Source organism: Atractosteus spatula, chromosome 13 (genome assembly GCF_055471065.1).
Source record: "Atractosteus spatula isolate fAtrSpa1 chromosome 13, fAtrSpa1.hap1, whole genome shotgun sequence".
NCBI lineage: Eukaryota > Metazoa > Chordata > Actinopteri > Semionotiformes > Lepisosteidae > Atractosteus > Atractosteus spatula.
The window spans coordinates 40,310,612-40,329,870 of record NC_142718.1 but is presented as its reverse complement, the minus strand read 5'-3'; the positions used below and the strand labels follow the sequence as shown (position 1 = coordinate 40,329,870).

The window sequence follows — 19,259 nt, the reverse complement described above, 5'->3', positions numbered from 1 at the left end:
ACATTCTTAATCTGAGACGGTGATGAATATACCCTACGTCCTTTTGCTCTCTGTGTATGTACTGTATCCTCTTAATTGTGTCAAATACCTTAGATCACAATTCCTGATGATAGAAATGAAATTTCTTGGACAAATATTCTTTCAACACCCTCAAACACTAGTTTAAGTTAACGGAAGAATTCTAGACTATGCATTTTTTCAGGATATACTGTATTAGCCCCGCACTATGTCATACCCATTTTTCTCTCTTTGAATCATTTACCGACTTGCTCAAGAGTGACGTTTTCAAAGTCACCCATGTGGATCATACAGCTGTCTTGCATACATAGCTGTACAGTTGTCATTCATAGAACAAAAGGAGCAAACCAAAAACGGGCATGTTACCAAAATTCATTTACTGTTACAAAAGAGACAATCCAACTTCATTTGACAACACTATACCTTGCACTTGCGTAGACAGTTTTACACACTTTCGTGTTTAACACGGGTTTCACAACAATCACTATCGCTGTCCGCACTTTTTTCCTGTGCTTGACAAATATTTTCTTTTTTAGAATTTGTTGTTTTTTTTAAAAAACACATTACACTTTATCAAGTACTTGCTCATCAGTCAATGTAAACTACACATAGTGTACAGGCAGAGGCAGACTTGGGATTGCACTTTACTGGAGGTAAGGGTTAGGCTTGGGTATGACATACAGCACACAGGCCTTCAATTTTACACGATCATCCTCTTTTCCACTTTGCAGATAAATGGAGACACTCGAAGCATATCCACACGTCTCTGAATATCATCAGTGCAAAGACTTTTCTTTTTTAAGAATCCGCTGTAAATAGTAGAGCTATTTAGCAAGTATTGTAGTTCGTACAATCCCTCTCCGTTAGTCAAGCAAAACTGAAAAGGGGAGACGTGAACATCTTCAACATGCCAAAATACAAAAGTCTTGTTAGAAAACTGTTTTTTTGTTAGAATGTATGGGTTGCACGTTGGCCACCTTCCACGATTTGACAACGTCTGGAGTCTCATGGCAGCTGGAATTAATTTTGACGTCCAAATTCTTATTCCCTTCACTTTCAGTTTAGTTTTTTGGCACAGTTCTTGGTCCAAACACGAACAACCACGTTCTCTTTTGTCAAAATACCAAGTCTCCGATGTCCGTAAAAAAAAAGTCTCTCCATCGAATTAAAGAAAGGGTTTTTCTTCATTTAAAAATGGCTGCCCAGGGATCGCCACATAAGCACAAGAATTTTAAAGTGGGGATCTTAGTGTTTTTCTCACAGAAGTACAGTGGAACCACTGTATCCCTCTCTGAGCCTTCCTTTACCATATTCAATACTTTACAAAGGCCGGCACCCTACACCTAGGAAGAGAGCAGTGCCTCATTCCATCTTGGTGTCTCGGTGGGCTTTGCTCCTTCCTCAGAAATGACTCGAGGAGGGTAAGGATGCAGTCTGCAGGGAGATCAAAGAGTCGAGAGTCTTGTTTTGCTTTTGCCTTAGTCCTCCTCTTAAAACGTCACACTTCCCAGAGCCAGGACAGGAGTCCATCACAAAATGGCGCAGTGCAGTTTCTGAGAGCCCGTCGTCCGATCTCCACGCCATTTCGTTTTCCTTTTCTTCTTCTGACTCTTCTCCGGGATCTGCTGCCTGCGGGAGGAAGGGCAGGAAGAGGGAAAACAGTTTTTAAACGGCTTGTCTAGTCAAAGAGCAGCTGTAAGAATTTAAAAGCCTTTTCTGTGCCCCTTTAAAAAGGGATTAAGATTCACTTTCAAAAGATATGAGCAAATGAAACACTAGGTTGCTGCTAAATTAAACAACAAGTTTTTCAAACCTATTTCCAGATAGTTTATTTTTCTCCAGGAGTGAATTTAAAGTAACCTTCTCGGTTTGATATGTGATATAGATGTGTTTAAAAGAGATTTTTTTTTCTGGAAATTCTTAAGCAAATAACATAATAGTATAAGATGGTGACACTATACAATTAAAAATTCCTAACTTCTATATTTTATATCTAAAATATAATAAAACTCAGTTTTGATAGAGATATTATATTCCTGCTAGGAGATAAGAAGCTCCACTCAGTATATAAGCACAGAATTCATTTTGTATAGACAACAAGCTCACTATAAATTAAGTCACCTATAATGATGAATTGTTCCAATGACTCAGCTGGACTCTTAGTTGACAAAACAAATAATTCTGTTATCTTTAAAGGAGGAAGAAGATTTTTTTAGGCCACAGAGACAGAGCGATTACACTGATTGGTCAGAGGAGCTGACGCAGAACACTGGAAAGATACAGTTTCATAATTCACCCAAACATACCATGTACACTTTTTACATCTGGTTGTGTCCAGTTCTTTATTTTCCTTTCTTAATACTCTCTTCCAGTCCAATGAAATGGAAGAAAAAACAAATCCTGTTTATAAACCTGTCAGGAAGCTCACAGAGAGCTTCTTGGCTTCTAAACATGCAGCCTTTACAATCTGCATCCTCTCAATCACAAATCCCAGCTGTAAACCCAGAATGCTGTGGACAAACGTATACAGATCCTGTATACATTTTCCTGGTGTTAGAAAGAAGTAACTCATCATAATGTCCTTTTCACCATTTCTGAATCCCGTTATCAGAGAATCTTCAGTAATTCAGCAGGTTTATCAATGGTTCAGGCTTCATTTAACACACACAAATAGATTGTAATCTTCGTCTAGATTTTCCAGTGGAAACCAAAAGACTTCATAGGCTTTCTGGCCTGGATGTTATACAGGTACCAGTGAACACAACTAACTTTGCCTCTTTCAGCAAGAATGGAACTGGAGCCAGTGATCTGCTGGAATGACTGGGGGTCAGCTGGCAGCTGCTGCTGCCTCAGCGGTCTTGTGACCCGGGCTCGGCTCTGGACAGGGGGACGTTCTGCGGGGAGGTTCCAAGGTCTTCCTGGGCTTGTGTGGAATTTGTCCAGGAGTTTTCTTTTCCTCCCGTCTCCCTGGTGTCCTGCTAGGGAGTGCCTTTATCCCAGTAAGTAATTCCCATATGACAATTGGGAAGCGTGGGCATGTCCAGTTTTACCGATACAATCCTCATGAGTAAATTCCTTGACAGAGCGAGAACTGCAATCCATGAAGACGTTTCTGAAATAACCTAACAAAAACAACCTTCTTGACATCATGTCTAGTTCCACCACTCCAGTGTTTCTGGACAAAAAAGTTCTGTAAATTATTTTTCTACACAGGTTTGGTCTCGGATCGCGGACACTTTCTCAGTAGGGCGGAGTGCAACAACCCAGATGAGACCATCACGTTCTTGCACAGGTTTGTTTTTCTGTCTCTCAGAAGCAAACACAACGTTAGCTAACGTACAACGTTTTCAAGTGACCCACCTGATTACCCGAACAAGGTCATGGAAAGCTTTGTCGACGTTGAGGGGGGGATCTTTTGCACTGGTTTCTATGTAAGGAATCTGCAGAAAAAGACAAACTATTATCATGGGAGAAGCAGAGCAGTGGGGATCTTTAACAGACAAATATTTCACACCTTCAGAAATAATATTCTTTAAAGAATTCTATTCTGGGGATTAACACCTTCTTGAAACTGTGCTGTGCCAATTACTAATTAGAAAATAAAGTAAAATCTCTGGAGTACTGAATGATAATAGACTGTTGTATCTTCAAGATCTCTCCATTCATGTCCAGATGGAAAGAAGATACTCATGAATCTCATCAATCTCATGAATCACCAGTCTCCTCTGGTTTTTGGGTAAACTTTATGTTGCATAAAAATCTGCCTGAAACCAATATGCATCTATAAACAGACACTACATCAAAATTGTGAATTTCAATGATATTGTAAATTACCTTGTGCTGTTTCATGCAATTCACAGCTATAAATAATGGCACTGAGGACAGTTAATTTTCATATCGGACATTCAGAAATCAAGTTTCCTAGGCAGCTTTTTTTGGTACAGTTCACAATAAAAAGGACTTTTATTCCATTATTGATTGTGGCTTTGTAACATCTGTCACGTACCAATCAAAAACTAATGATTCAATTGGGCTTAATCATGAAGCAGTTGTGCATCACACAGTCAGACCTGTCTGACAGCAGCACTGACTTACAGACTCCACAACAGGACCAGACTCTGACAATGAGAATTACATATTCAATTATACTGCTGTCACTAGGGGAAATTGTACTCTACACTGAATGTAGGCAGAAGCACCCAACACATTGTTACATTTTAATTTCATCAATTTAATTTTTTAAAAGATTTCACCTTCATTGGTCTTGATAGCTATGCATTTTAATAAATTTAATTTAATAATAAATGTCAAGCACATACAAGACTATTAACCATTCTCCAATGTTTGAGTGCAACTAAAGACTTTGCTCGCTTTTAAGCAGTTGAAAAGTTTCTTTCCAACAAGCTTATGCCTAATAATTTTAATTAACAGAAGAAAATTAAGCGGCCTCACAGGTTTGGTGAATTTTATTAGTCAATGGGAGAGCAGCTGAGGGAAGTCACTACAATAGGAACAGCAGCATGAGTCTATATAGATGCCATAGTCTAACAACTGGAAAAATAACCTTGCACTTTCATAATTACAATTACTCAGATGAGAAGTAAATATGATAACTTCTAATTACTGCCATTTTTAAGCAAGCGTGCAGAAAAACAGGAAGTTAAAATGAAGATCCTTGTAATCTAGATTCTAGAAGAAAGCACTGTGGGCTGTGTTTTGTGTCACATGTCTAATCGCACAAAAGAAGAAGACTTCTGGACTGCATTTCCACTGGCTCACACAGGGCATCATAATCCTGGAAATGCAGTTCTGCTAATTCCTAGCAGCAGCAGATGGCATTGGAAAAAAGACAGTGGGGTCCGAAACCCAGAGCAACAGACCAGATGGGCTATCAGGAGGCCTGCTCACTTCATTCAATTCACAGTTCGTTTTCATCCATTTATAGAGAAATAATGGCTGCTGGCTTAAGAAATGAAATCACTGATTATTTTTTAATATTATAAAAAAAAAGTTATGCATGTCTAGGAAAGAGGCAAACCAGCCAATGTATATATTTTACTGTTTGTCCTCTGTGAGTGTCCTGTATCCCCTTGGATTTTAATAGGACTATTTTAGATTACAGAAAAAGCAATAAATGTAAAACCTTTCAGAAACTTTTCAGTTGACTGTTTCATAAGCCTGGTCGCTTAACTTTGCTAAATATGATTCTCCGTGGCTACATGACTGGTCATTCAGTCAACTACAAGTACAAACTAGATCAAAATCATTATAGCCGTCTGCTGTCTGCCTCTCCAGGCTATAGAGTTTTCCCATATTTTTGGCAGTAGGATTCCAGATTTCCAAGGACCTAGAATTAGGAACGGTAGTGCTGGGCAGGAAAGTGTGATCCTGCTGGTGTCAGCCATCACTGACCCTCCACTCACAAAGACCATGAAACTTATGTACTTACGTTATATTTAGCTGCCATTTCTTTGCCCTGTTCGCTCGTAACCTTCCGTAAGTGTACTAAGTCAACTTTATTTGCAACCAATATCATAGGAAATGACTCTCTGAAAAAGAACGAACAAAAGTTATGCATCATTTTATATTTCGACACGAGTTTACATTTGGGAATTAAAAGCATTCCATGCTTTTCACATTTATAATTTAAGCTCATGTTCTCAAGCCTATCATTCCGAACTCTCTTCACAGGAGCGCCTTGTACTGGATCAGCAGAGCTCTTTAGCGGTTAGCCGTACTGCCTTCTGCAGTGGTATTACAGGAAAAGGAGATTAATTCCTATCTCCAGAAAGAGGGGTGGATGAAAGCTGTGGTATTTGACTGTAGTCTGCAGGGTTTAAACACATTTAAGCGAGGAAGGAGCCAGTATCTCATGAGGCAACACCCTTCCTTCAGCGAAGGAAATACTTCAGAGTGGAAAAGGCTAAAGAATTTTATTTACTGACAAGAGTTCATCAGCAAGTTAATTTGTATGACAAAGGAAGGGCACGACCCCGGAGAGTCGCAGGCTTCGCCCCTAAGGACAACTCCTCGATTATTATTGTGTGAATAACATGCATAGGATTAGAAACTGGGTCGCCTGCACACAGTGGGGCTCACAAAGTAAGTCCTGCCACACTAACTGTGATCTGCCTGGAGTTCCTGCACTTGAAGACTAACTACACATCAGGCAGATCATTAAATCGCCACATTTTGTAGGCCTGTGTGCGATTGCAAAGACATAAGTAGGTGTATGCTACCCAAAGCACAAACAATTGTTGGTATTTGGATAGTTGTAGCCCATGTTGTTCCTATAGACATTTTCTCTTTAGTCTACATTTTAAAAAACTGGCAAGTGTTAGACTGTTACTGTTAGACACCCCTGCCACATCTTCAGGCTTAGACCTCCCTCCCAGTCTGTTAAACACAGCAGCTCCTAGCATGTCTGTTATCAGAGCTGTTTAGTACCAATACTCCAAGGTAAGGTACAGAGAAACATATTTCAGCTGTGTGCTTCAGGTTTCAGGCTGTACATAACGCTATTTTTCACTGCCATAAGTTAAGAGCAGGGAAATGTAAATTTGTTGGGTCTGTCTTACAATACAAAAACGAATTCACTTGTACACATACTGAGAAAAGCAGCATGGTGGTGCAGCAGTTAGCATTGCTGCCTCGCAGTGCCAGGGCCCTGGGTTCGATTCTAGGGTGCTGTCTGTGTGGAGTTTGTGTGTTCGCCCCCGTTCATGTACGTTTCCTCTGGGGACCCGGTTTCCTTCCACAGTCCAAAGACAAGCTGGTAGGTGAACTGGCTTCTGGGAAAATTGGCCCAGACCCAGGACGAACCCTGCCTTGTCAGAATAGGCTCCGACTCCCCAGCGCCCCCTACTGGATAACGCGGGCAGAAAATGCACATGGATGGACATACTGAGAAATCAGAAATAATGTAATAATGTGAGAGGCTTTAACATATAGGGTTTTACCTTCTAAAACATTAATATTTTTGCTGTTAATCTATCATCCAGAATTGTGAAGAATTGTGTGTTCTTAACATTAAGCCAATAATGCCCTGAACCCCCCCCCCTACCCAGCACATAATCATTGCAGGCAAGCAATAGCCTCTAATCAGCCTTTTTTAATTGGCCACAGGGCAGTCCTGCCGTGGTAAGGAAAGAAACGAATGAGAAGTGACGCACTTAAGACAAGCCTACCTGTCTTTTACTCTGAGAATCAGCTGGTGAAACCGGTCCACGTGTTCGAAGCTGGCTTTGTCCGTGACGGAGAACACGATGAGGAAGCCATCACCTGTCCTCATGTACTGTTCTCTCATTGCACTGAACTCCTCCTGCCCGGCTGTGTCCAGAACTGCACAGGGAGAGAAGTCAGGCAGAGCATCAGGAGCTTTCATACCTCATCTTACCAGGAGGCACTGCAAGAGATCACAGACTAGTCACGCATGCAGAGTGCAACGTCTTCAAAACAAAAACTTCTCCTCTGCATTCCATTTCACAGGAGACAACAGAGAAGCCTCCCACCTCTAGTTTTTAACAAACTATTGACTAGATTGTTTTGGGTTAGATGCAAAGAACCAGTCAAAAATATCTAAATTTGGTCAATCACAAAACACAGTATAGCTTGAAAAGCTCCTAGACTTGGTGCATTTAGACCAATTAAACTGCTTCGCCTAACAGCACACATGGTTAGAAGAGGAAGACACAGACACTGGATGTCTTCCACAAGCCCCAGGTACTTGGTGGTTCACAGAAGAACGAAAATAAAAACATTGTTAAAACAAGGTACAGCTTCTCCACCTACCAAATCAACCAAAGCATTCTGCTCCGGTTTTCATCATGTATTCTGAACAATGCCTGAAATTCTGCTCGCAGTACAGCTGCATTTCCTGAATGAGTCACAAATCTACAAAGATTAGCCATTATTTCTTTTACTTTAAAATAAGGAAGATATCCTGCTGTGTTCGGAGAATCAAATATGCAAGAAAGAAAAAAAAGACTACTGTCCTGCTGATTGAGACAGGAAAGCTTGGGGGTTTTCACGATGCACTGCATGAAGAATTAGACTTACCATCAAGAATTGCCCATTGCCCATCTATCTCCGTGTGCTTCAGGTACGAGTCCTCTATAGTTGGGTCGTAATCGGGCACGAAGATCTTCTGGAAAAACTGGATGGTAAGAGCACTTTTTCCCACACCTCCATCCCCCACCACGACCAGTTTGTACGTTGGCAGGTTGTCACTGGGAACAGCACTGGTTGCCATGGCTACGGTTACACCTGGAAGACCGAAAATATCCGAGGACATTAATGCTCGGGCACAGTTCCAATAAAACGGACAAGAGTGCGTTTCATCCTGCCTCAGTCTTATCGGGGAAAGAAGACGTTGCAACATTGCAGTCGGAGAACAAAAGACGCTCACCACCAATTAACCGGCTATCTGCAGTGACTCCAATACTGACTGAACCCCCCGACTGGACTACTGCTTTCCACCTTCGGAAGACAGTCTCCCGCTGTGTAGAGAATAACAGCCAGGAAGGCAGAGGTACAGAGGTAATGCTCACGACAGACTGGGTGCGACTGGATCTCATTGCAATGTTAAAGGGTGCCATAATCCTTTCATAGAAGAGTGAAGTATCTATCTTTCTTTTGACGACATGCCACAGAGCTGCCCCCTTCTTCAAAAAGCCATGAGAAAAAAAAATTTCTCACAAGCACGAAGAAAGAATGTCACCACGTGCTGTGACCTTAAGTAAGCATGATTTAGACTCCAGGCAGGTGGGCTCAGGGTATCGAATACAAAGTTTCATCACATTTCGTAGTGTTGGGATGGCTTGAGCCCAAACCCAGCTCAGAATTCTGACGCATCGCACACAGAGGAAAAGCAAAGCAGTTTCCTTACACAGGCCTGATGGAGGCCATGATTAGAGCCTTTCCCAGCCTCAGCAAGAACACTGGACTGCCAGGAAACCTGGTCTAGACATGTGGATTACTATGCTCTGCAACTGTGGCTTTCCTTTGGCTGTTTCTGAAAAATAACACAATATCCTGCCTTGCTTCAGCAACATAGCAGCAGAGACGGCATTTCTTGTACATGATCCGTGGTATATTATTACGCAGGTTTATCTGTACGTGTCACGACTTCATGTTTAGGTTACTGCAGCTGTATAATCGTATGCAAAGCGGTTTAAATCCCCATGTGAAAATACGGGCCATGATCACTATCACTGCTTGCTGATAATGCACTTATGTTCATTAAAGCGTGTGAGACTGCCATCTGAAAGAATCTCTTTTATGCTGGAGGTCGTGAATAAGAAAATGATAATGGCAGAGAGGGAAAGTTGTCAGACAAAATCTTTACGATTGTTGTACTTTTATAACACAAATAATTATTTTAAGAAAATATTTTTTTTCCTGAAGTGTTAACCATTGTTTAACTCTTAACCTCCAGGCAGTGAGGCAGTTGGTGCCACTGCGCAACAGCCTTAAGGTCCCGGGTTTGATTCTGAGTAGATGCACCTTCCGTGTGGAGTTTGCATGTTCCTCTCAAGCCACATGAACAGCAGTTTCTTCCCACATGCCAAGACATGCGAGCACGTTGATTGGCTAAGTGGGGAAGTGGGAACTGCACTGTACTGCTGGTGACAAGGCAAGGTTAAGATAAGCTTCTGGCGAAGGAGACACAAAGCCTGCCTACTTCTCTTACTTGTGTGAACATCATTTTCGTATCTCAGTACCCTATTCTAAAAGAGACTGTCCTCATTGTTTTATTTCACTCAAGAATAATGTTCTGTTAACTACGGTGTCTTATTACCAAGCAGAAACAACTACTTATTGCAAGCGTCCTTGCACATTTTTTCTATCTGAGCTATGTGCCTTTACAATTTGGAAAGCTGCTTTTCAGATATATATATATATTTGTCGTAAAAGACAGAAAATGTTATTCTTATTTCGCTAGGGAACTTACAGTACAGTATTAAACAGTTGATAAGAAAATGCATGTATTTGCTCACATAAAAGGACTGCTATTCCATCAGAAAGAATGTCTTGCTATGTAAGGAAAACTATTAAAAACTCACTGCTTTTCTATTTTGACAGGTAACCATAACGGAGCACAAGCACTAATGAATGATGAAATTGAATGGATGTTAAGTAACTCTCCTGTTGCAACATTGTCAAGCACGGGATGAAATTTCCTAATTATGGCCTTAAACAGATTTCAGTGATTTCTGCAATACATGTACCCTCGTTTTTCAGTCAGTGAGTCTACTGCCCTTCTGTTAGCGTCTTATGTGTGCTGTGGGGAAAATGAGATTTTTATCAATTTCTAACCAACTTTGTCCTGGCCAGTGATTGGAAACAAAAGTTTTCAGCTTGTTTGAGGCTTCTAAAGACTTACCTATTGTCCAAAGAATTGGAAAAAACAGATTCTCACGAGACAAGTTAAGTCTAAGAGAATTTTTAGCCATGATGAAATGAAAAACAGAAGAACTTGCAATTCTTCAGTTTTCAGCACGAAGCCACGCATCAGGCACACAGTGTGCACAGAAACTGATGCTGACACCTCTCAGAAGAAACGGTCTTCCCAGTGTCTGTGCTAGAAACCCGGGGTTTTCGTTGTACATAATGGTTAACACCTCTCTACATCTGAAGCTGAGGCTGACAAACTCAAGTTTCGTTTTCACATAAATTACACTCCACCCCCTGCACGGCCTTCCCCGGGGAATCTAGGAATGATCTCTCGAAAAGGCTGGGTCATTTCTGTGAAGTGACTCATAACCGATTGACGGAATTGGTATGCGTTAATGGCACGAGCACATAATCAGGAGAGGCTACCCTGCGCCAGCAAAAGCACTAAAGTCCGTTAATGTCCTACGACAAATAAACCATCTTCATATTTTACTGCGATTCTCCAGGTGACAGATTCCGTTTCTTTTCCCTGGCTCTCGTCCTTGCCTTCTATGCAGCACAGTGTCATGGCAGCTAGTGCACGAGGTCCGGGGTCCTGGGTTCGAGTCTGGGCTGCAGTACCCTCTGTGTGGAGTTTGTACATTCTCTCTGGGGGGGGGGGGGGGTTGTGCAGGTTTACAGCTTAACATAACTAAGCAATTACATTTGGACACCAGATTTCAAATCTGGGTCATACTAGTAAGATCACATATCACATTATTAATTATGGTTTCTACCTGAAAGTGTGCCAGTTTAAGTTAAAACTGTGTTAATTATAGTTGATGACCCCACGTGAGAAGCCGCAGGGCTCGAGCTCAGAGGGTGCCAGGGCAGGGCGGCAGGCCGGAGAAGGACAAGCCCGATCGTGCTGCGTGCTCTGCTGAAGCGTGCTCCCCACCGCTCAGCCACTGTGGTGGATGCCCTGACCAGTCAGGGTCAGGCTGTGCACAGATGCTGGCATGCCAAAAAAAGGCTCTAGGACACTCAAGATCTCCTTGAAGGTGATCCAATACAAAATCCTCCCTCTCGGAGCTGTGCCACACCTCTTTCCCATCACGAACACTTTCTTATTTCTGCATGCTTCGTGACAGTTCATTTCCCCCCCGCCCCCCCAGGCAACATCCCATTGGAATTCCTTGTCCTGGAAGGTGGATCGGCCTTTTCCTTTGCAAAATTTGTTTTGTTTTCTTTTTTTCGGGAGGACCAAGCTGCTTGTACTATCGTCTCTGCTCAATTAACCACCCCTGCAGACTGGTCTCACCTCTTCAGCAAAGCCCCCGTCTTCTGCACGTTCCCCGCTGCACTGAAAACTGCCCTGCCCTGCCCTGCCCTGCCCTGCCAGCCGGGGCAATTCTTTCACACGAGGCTCCTTGGCCCAAGACATGGTGTGGCAGAGATGCCAGTTTGAGCAGCAGATTTATGCCCTGGCACCAGACCCACATCGTTTACAGTGCGTAGACAAGCAGCCTGCTGTCAGTCCATGTTCTGCTGAAGCTGCTGGCCCAGGGGGACTCGTTTTGAAAAGATAAAAAATACAATGCCATTAATCCAATAGGAAATGATCTCGGACTCAGACAGCTGCTTTTCCTCTGCCACACAATGGAAGGAAACAGGCAGTTTCCTTTCTCAGCTTTGGGTAGCCCCGCTGCCGAGACCAGGAAAGGTATTTCTTCCTCCTGGGAACTGCATTTCAGTGGGACAGCCACTCTGCAACAGCCTAACAGTCCACCCGGCCCATTGAGAGCGATGGGAAAACTGGGATTAGGCGAGAAATCGCCTCCCAGCGCAGAGACTGAGCCGGTCCAGGTTTTAACTGGGACCTCTGTCAGAGTCCCTGCTCCGCACAGGCCTGTGCTGTTAGTAATGTTTGAGAGCTTCAAGCTGAGAAACACAAAGGCAGGCTTCTCCTCTGGGCTGGGACACTTGGCTGGGAGCACCATTCCATGGCCTGCAGCCAGGGAAGACAAACTCAGCCCTGAAGGGACACAAACCTGAAGTTATGCAGTAGTTTAAAAAAAAAAACACAGTAAAAAAAAAATGTTGATATATTCAGGTTGTAGCTGGCACACAAGTCCAAAGTCAGGCTGAAATAATTCCCGGAGCTGAACTGGGGCGGGAGGGATGTAGAATACAGTAAATGACAATCCAAAGACGCATACCAACAGAGCTCTGACAAACTGCACTGTCATCTTCCGTGGGAGGTCATGTGCCCTTGGCTGTAGTAGTCTGACCATTCTGTTTTCAGAAGAAAACTGCAGCCCTTACAGGGATAAGGATGGTGCTACCTCTACCTGGGTAGAGAATCTGACTGTGCTGTGAAATCTGTACTAAAATGTACAAATAGCCCAGGAAACACAGAAAACAAACCCACTAAATTCATCGGCAGCAACTGATTTTTTTTTTAAGCACGTACAGCAAAGTAACCACATTTTCCCCTCCCCTCAAACCAGAATTAGATTTGAATACATGGTATTAATCTTGCCTTCCCAAGAGATGCCCAAGCACTTCTTCTCAGACTTGCAGTGGTGACTTGCTGAGCTTGTATGAAAGGCAGGGTTACTTCCAAAAAGTCACATTGCCTAAATGTGAAGAATTCCACTTGCAGATTCAATCTTGTTCAGAGTTCAGGTGGATTTGCAAGCACTGAGATTTTTTTCCAGTTGAGGCTACGTGACTTTTTTTTTTCCCCGATGTATGGGCTAGTGAGTTTTCCCAGAAATAAAGTACAAGCCAGCACTACAGCTGTTAAGTGGAAACATATGATGCCACAGTGAAGTATTCACTCAGTCAGCTGGCTACACGCACAGGTGACACATCTGAAACACGGAGATCACTAAACGGATGCCCTTCTCAAATTCACTCCTTCGCTTGGCGGCCATATGCTTGACAAAGCTGACCCTCAGGGAAACCCAGCTGAATAAGATAAAATAATAAAATCGCCAAGACGTCCGAGAGAAGCCCGGCTTTATGCTCCCAGCAGCAACCCTTCACCGTCCACCCACCCAACGTGACTCTGCCCACCGCAGCTGTGCTCCCGCTGAAAAGTCAAGATGCTGTAATATTCAGTTGGTTTCCTTTAAAAACAGTCATTTTTTGCGCCCCCAAGAAACATCCGTGGAACTTTTGGTTTTAAAATTTCCCTTGTGAGTAATTCCAGCTTCACAGGAGCGTGCCACTGTCATACTTTTATAGACACATCACAGCGAGACTCTTATGTCAGAGCCTGAAATCTGATATTTCTGACTTAAGACATACGCATTACACTTCAAATCTTTTTTTTTAAAGGCGGCTGCGATCATTTAAAAAAAAAAACAAAACGAAAGAGCTTAACCCATGTAGCGAATTCCCGAGATGCTTCACAACTCAGATGCACAAATGCTGTGAAAATACAGCGATCTGCGATTATTTAAAACAGGCAGGGTGGTGTTTTTGTCTCCACAGTCAATAAAATATTATTTAAAAAGTCTAAAGGCAGGGGTGGTGACCTCATCCGTTTTTACTGACTCACACTACCAAAACAATACCCCGTTATTGTAACTCTTCACAGCGGCGCCTGCTGAGTGACCCACTCACCATATTGGAAAGTATAAATATCCCAAATGTTTAAAATCGCCGACGCTGCCAGATGCATTTAACGGCGATTGGAGTCTGTCTGCCAAGACTGCACATAGGCGTTAAACTTGAAATCGCGGTAGACGGGCTTCAGTTTTGATGCCATCCACCGCCGCTCGATGTCAACAAGATCTTGTCTTACGAGGCTGTAAATTCACGGTCTTGTAGCCTATGGCTTTTACAACAGCATTTCAGACACTGCGGTTAAACGTTTAGCGTACTTCATGTTTCCGACTGGTAAAGCTGGGCTGTCAAGCTACAGTATATTGTCATGCACTCTCCGACACCGTGTTGCGAAAAAAAAAACGAATGAACGTGCTAATACTGCATTTCTTACAAGATGGCAACAACATAAGGGACTCCGTTTATTCAACCCTCTGGATTATTGTGACAAATGTACCACCATATTTAAATGACATTTCTTTTCTCGGAGAATCGGAAAAGCGCAACAGACTCGGCTCTTCCAGACCGAACCTCCGCGTCCTGCGAATCCACTCAGCAACGGGTCGTGTGGATGTCTCCGCTGGTAATAAACGCCATTAGTTTGGTAAAGTTTAGCAACAACTATCCATCTGCATAACGGTAAGACGCAGGGAAATGTGTACTTAAAACGAACTCCCCCCCCCCGAAAAATTAAACCAGTCACAGTTGCTAACCAATTCAAAGAGCCGTCATCTCCTGATACAACCCACACAACTTACCAAGTAACGAGCGGTCAGGAGCAAATATCAGCCGCTTTCCAAACTCGGCGCCCTCATCACTCGTCTCCTTCGCTCGGAATGACAGCGGGTGTCCAGTATTTTATAAAGATCTCTCGACAGAAAAATCACATTCCCGTTCCCGTTAGGGTAGGGGGGACAGTCTCTCCGCAGTCAGATGTACACTGTAGCAATTCTTTATATTGCAACAGCTGATACTATAAATAGAACTACCTCAGAGGGGAGCACTCCGTCGTCAGTACAAAGACAAATAACTATTCTCGCGTTCTGCTGTGGTGTTGTGCCATTTTACTTGTAAAACCACACATGTTTAAAAAGACAGAAGGGTTAAAGTCATCTTGATTCTGAAAATGGCAACAGCGCATTTAACGGGTGGAAAGCGTGTACCCCCTTCTGCAGAGAGTGGACTATCCCTTCGTGCGAAAGACTTGCTTGGTCCAGATTTAAGGAGGACTTCGTGTCAAAACCTGGCACAAACTTACACTTAAGGTATTCCCTAAAAATGCTGATGTGTCTCCATGACTGACACCAAACCAGAACGGCAGCCCAAGACGAACTGCAATGTGTGACCTCAGCTCCTGTATTTCAGCCTTCTGCTCGGAGAGGAGGTCGCATCAGTCACCAAGGCAGCTGGAGGGGTAAGGGCTGGGCTCTTGGGTCCAGGGTCCGACACCGCATTGGAGCGCATTCTGGGGGGAGCTCGCATGTTGTCAGCGTGTTCTTTCCAAAACCACAATGCGTAGAGTTACGTCTTGTAAACTGTCACAGTGTTTGTACGCCGCGACAAACCGCTGAAGTCCACGATTGCTGCCAAGGTAGACTGCGACTCGCCGCAGCAATGACCCGGAATGAGCCCCCTTTTAGATCATGAGTAGATCATCATGCGGACGCAGCATAAGGGTGTGAATTTTCTCCCGTGTTTGCCACGACGATAAAAAAACTGAACAGAATAAGCTTGTTGGGGGGTTTTACAAATCGTCATAAACCGACTACCGCCCCGTTATCTTTCGGTATTTCCTCTGTGTGAAAAAAAGCTTTGTGTTCCCCCATATTTCACGAGGTTGTCCCTGTTTTCTGTTTCACAAACGCAACACGTACAGTGGGACACACAGTGTATATCCGACCCCTGCAATGGTCCCCGTAACTCAACGCTATGACTCGCCGCTGAACCGGCTGGCATTCCTATGGGCAGGTATGACATTCCCGAGGAAGCGTTATAATTCCCGTCTGATGGTGCACCCCGGGGTGCGGAGAGGACGTGTCCGCCGCCTGCCCGGGGCGCTCGGCTTGCCCGTCTCGGCAGCTCCGCGGCGGCAACCCAGGCAGGACGAGGGAAGGCGCTGTCCGTGCGGCCACGCCACCGAGCGACCAGCCTCTCTCTCCGAGCCACGGCTGGGCTCCACCGGGTCTCCTCCAGGGGTGACAGTCACCTGTGTCTGCCGGCCGGGGAAACTATGCGAGGATCTCGAGTGGCTGTAACACCACCGTGGGCGGAGGTACCTATTGCCCCCTGTTGCCGGTCACTGGCTGGATGTCATGAGTTACCTCACGTTGACCGGCGTGGAGGCGAGCGGCCCTGCGCTCAGCTTCGGCCCCTGGAAGGCGGCGCAGCAGGGGAGCCTTTCTGTTCGTTGTGTTGAGCATTTTCACCACGGACCCGGAGCGGCTCCTGGACATTACATTCCGGGCGAGTTTGCGGTGCTTCGTGTGTGGCGGTACCCTGACCCCTGAGCCTCCCACAAGGAGCGCACCTGCTGCTCTCACACAGAGGCGCACGAAAGCGCCACATGACCCGCTGTTCTCGTCACAGGACTGGTCAGGTTTCTGGAACGCATCGACCAGGAACACGGTCGTTTCTTAGCCCAAAACCACCAGGCAGAAGCCTAAACTGATTCCACCCACGTATGAAGAATCGCGCGTTGCCCCTTCTCGCGAGTTTCAGTCCAGTTTGCCATTACTTGATTAAGGAGGCCCTTAAGGTGTGAGCAGTTTGCATCTCTTGCTGTCGATTTAAAGCAAAAACAGTTTGGCAGCAGCAAAAGGGTGTTCATTTTCTAGCCTTGACCGTTAGAAAGCCTACTTGGCTGCTATTGGCTCATTGATCTAGAGACCTCTTTGAGCCAGGATTTTAAGGACTCGAGAGGCACACCTTCCATTGCTTATTTTTACCCGGCAACATATTATTGGTGACAATTACCACTGCTGCCTCACAGTTCTCGGGTGCGGGTTCGATTCGGTGCTTGGGAGACTTCTGTGTGGAGCTGGCTCGGCGTCACTGTGAGTTTTCTCTGGGCTAACGGCATCTCGCACGCCCTGGGATCCCCTGGGATCCTGTCCAGAGCACGAGTCCTCCGCGTTCCCTCTCCTGAGCGGGAGAGGCATTGTGGTAATCAACGGGCGTCGCAGTGTTAGCTATATCATTCAAGTGTATCATATTTAAAAATGCCTACTGAGAGAATATTCCGGTTAACGGTTCCTCCGGCCCATCTCCTTTCACACTGGGCTCCACAGTCGAACTCGGAGCGAGTGGGAGGCAGTGGCCCTGGCGGTCTGCATCCTTGAGGTGAGGCCGAGGTCAGGGGTCTCCAGCCCTGCCCCTGCAATGCCCCAGTCCAGCTGGCTTTTAACAATTTGACTCTGATCAGTTTATTTATTTTTAAGTAATTTAGATATAACTTAGAGAGCCCTCAGAGACTAAAGTTCACTTAATTGTACACAATTAATTGCTCAATTGCTCAATAACTTAAGTAATCTTAATATTCAAAATACAGGTGATTCAGGGTTACCCACCAGAAGACCTGGACTGGAGCTCTCCAGGACCTGACCAAAGAGAGAAACTTTTCATTTCAGTGTCACCATAATAGAGCATATATAAACTTCTTCCTCTTATTATTATTATTATTATTATTATTATTATTATTATTATTATTATTATTATTATTATTTTAGAGAACAAAACCATTTTACATTACCATTACTCAGCCTTACTTTTCCAATTCACTTTCGACTATACATCACAAGCAAAAAGTGTCTATTCCTGTTTGTTCCCTTAGTATTTTACAATTATATAACTTTTAAACAAACTATATACATTCAAAATGAGGAAGATGTGTACTTTTATGACTATGAAGAGGGAGTAGACTATATAAATGTCCCTTATCAAGTTTCACTTATTTTGTATCTCAACAAATTCAGACCTTAAAGGTTTAATGTACTTAACCCATCTAGACCAATATTTGACAAATTTATTATTTTGTAATTTTAGTGAAAATGTTCATTTTTCCATTATATATATATATTTCATTCATTGATTCAATCCAATCATTCATTGTTGGTAGATCTGGGAGAAGTCCCTTTCTTGTTATAGCTTTCTTCCCTGCTGATAAAATGATTCCAAACAAATGTGAATATTTGTGAATACCAGTTCCCCTCCAATCAAAATCCAGTTTGCCAAAATATATCTACTATTTTCAGTGAAGTACAAGTCCTGTTTGATGTTTCTGTAGTGAACTGAATAGTGAGCAGGAAATTAGATTTAAATGTGCTGAACACATTTTGATTTGATGAGTCAAGTGTTTCAACACAACTTTGCAATCGGGTCCTTTCCAAAGTTTCTTTTTGACCTGGAGAGAAGTTCAAGTATGCCGGAGCCTGCAGAAGCCTTTGCGATGATCCCGATCATTAATGACCTCTCGAGCATGTGCTCCGAGGTTAGTGAAAGCAGCTGTTTGTCAAACGCCCCATCTGCAGACACACAAGGGCCATTGTCACCACGAAGCAGACTGGTCTGCACGGAAGTCACTGTGTAGTCAGACCGCTTCATTCTCTCTGGCCTGAGTTCAGCCCGGCTGTGAAGGAGTTTATTTTTAGATGTGATTTAATTTGATTTTACACACACACACACTCGGCGTTATAGTACTGCTTTCTCAGGGATTACATAGGGAATTAAGCCCTGGGCATCTGACATTTCTCACATTTCTGTGTTCAGCACCAAAGTGAAGTAACTAAAGGTCACGAATCATTTACTGTGCTTATTGGGATGTAAGTATTTTTCATATTCTAGTAAAATCAATTACTTTCACTCCCCCTGCCTAATCTACCCAGTGTGTAGAAGTCAGAATCAGACTAATTAAACTCTTATTCACAAGTGAAGGGGCAGTACAGGCCACCATGGCCCCATTTTCACAGTTTCCTGTCAAGCACACATCACAAAATATTAATTCCTTCTCCCTTGCGGAGCCACAGCTTTAAAATTCCTTCTAGCTTCACGATGACATTACTGTAACAAGATGAACAATGAGCGAGAGAGCATAGCAGAAGGATTCCTGGCAAACAAAATCCATTTTATTTTACCTGAAAACATTTTTTATACTGAGCAAATTTCTTATTTTTAATGATTTGGGGGGTTAGAGGTTATCGAAAACGAATGTTGAAAGCAGTAATAAATAACAATAATAATAATAATGAACTGTTTGA

At 43.6% G+C, this 19,259-nt stretch overlaps 1 protein-coding gene across 1 annotated transcript; it reads right to left on the bottom strand.

Moving 5' to 3' along the window:
- Positions 1–376: 376 nt before the first annotated feature.
- mrasa (muscle RAS oncogene homolog a) lies at positions 377–14,959 on the bottom strand. The gene is made up of 6 exons (XM_088930663.1): positions 14,766–14,959; positions 8,077–8,283; positions 7,206–7,359; positions 5,468–5,567; positions 3,379–3,458; positions 377–1,647 (listed from the first exon to the last, which is right to left on the bottom strand). The coding sequence occupies exons 2-6, from the start codon at positions 8,267–8,269 to the stop codon at positions 1,548–1,550; spliced, it is 627 nt and encodes a 208-aa protein (XP_088786789.1). The 5' UTR covers positions 8,270–8,283; positions 14,766–14,959; the 3' UTR covers positions 377–1,547.
- Between the last annotated feature and the right edge of the window lie 4,300 nt (positions 14,960–19,259).

Excerpts from the sequence above, each read along its gene's own strand:
- mrasa (XM_088930663.1), bottom strand. The coding sequence starts at position 8,269 with ATGGCAACCAGTGCTGTTCCCAGTGACAACCTGCCAACGTACAAACTG. Across the intron at positions 7,360-8,076 it reads GCAATGGGCAATTCTTGATG|TTCTGGACACAGCCGGGCAG; the intron begins GTAAGTCTAATT and ends CTCCCTGTGCAG. Across the intron at positions 3,459-5,467 it reads AAATGGCAGCTAAATATAAC|ATTCCTTACATAGAAACCAG; the intron begins GTAAGTACATAA and ends CTTTTTCTGCAG.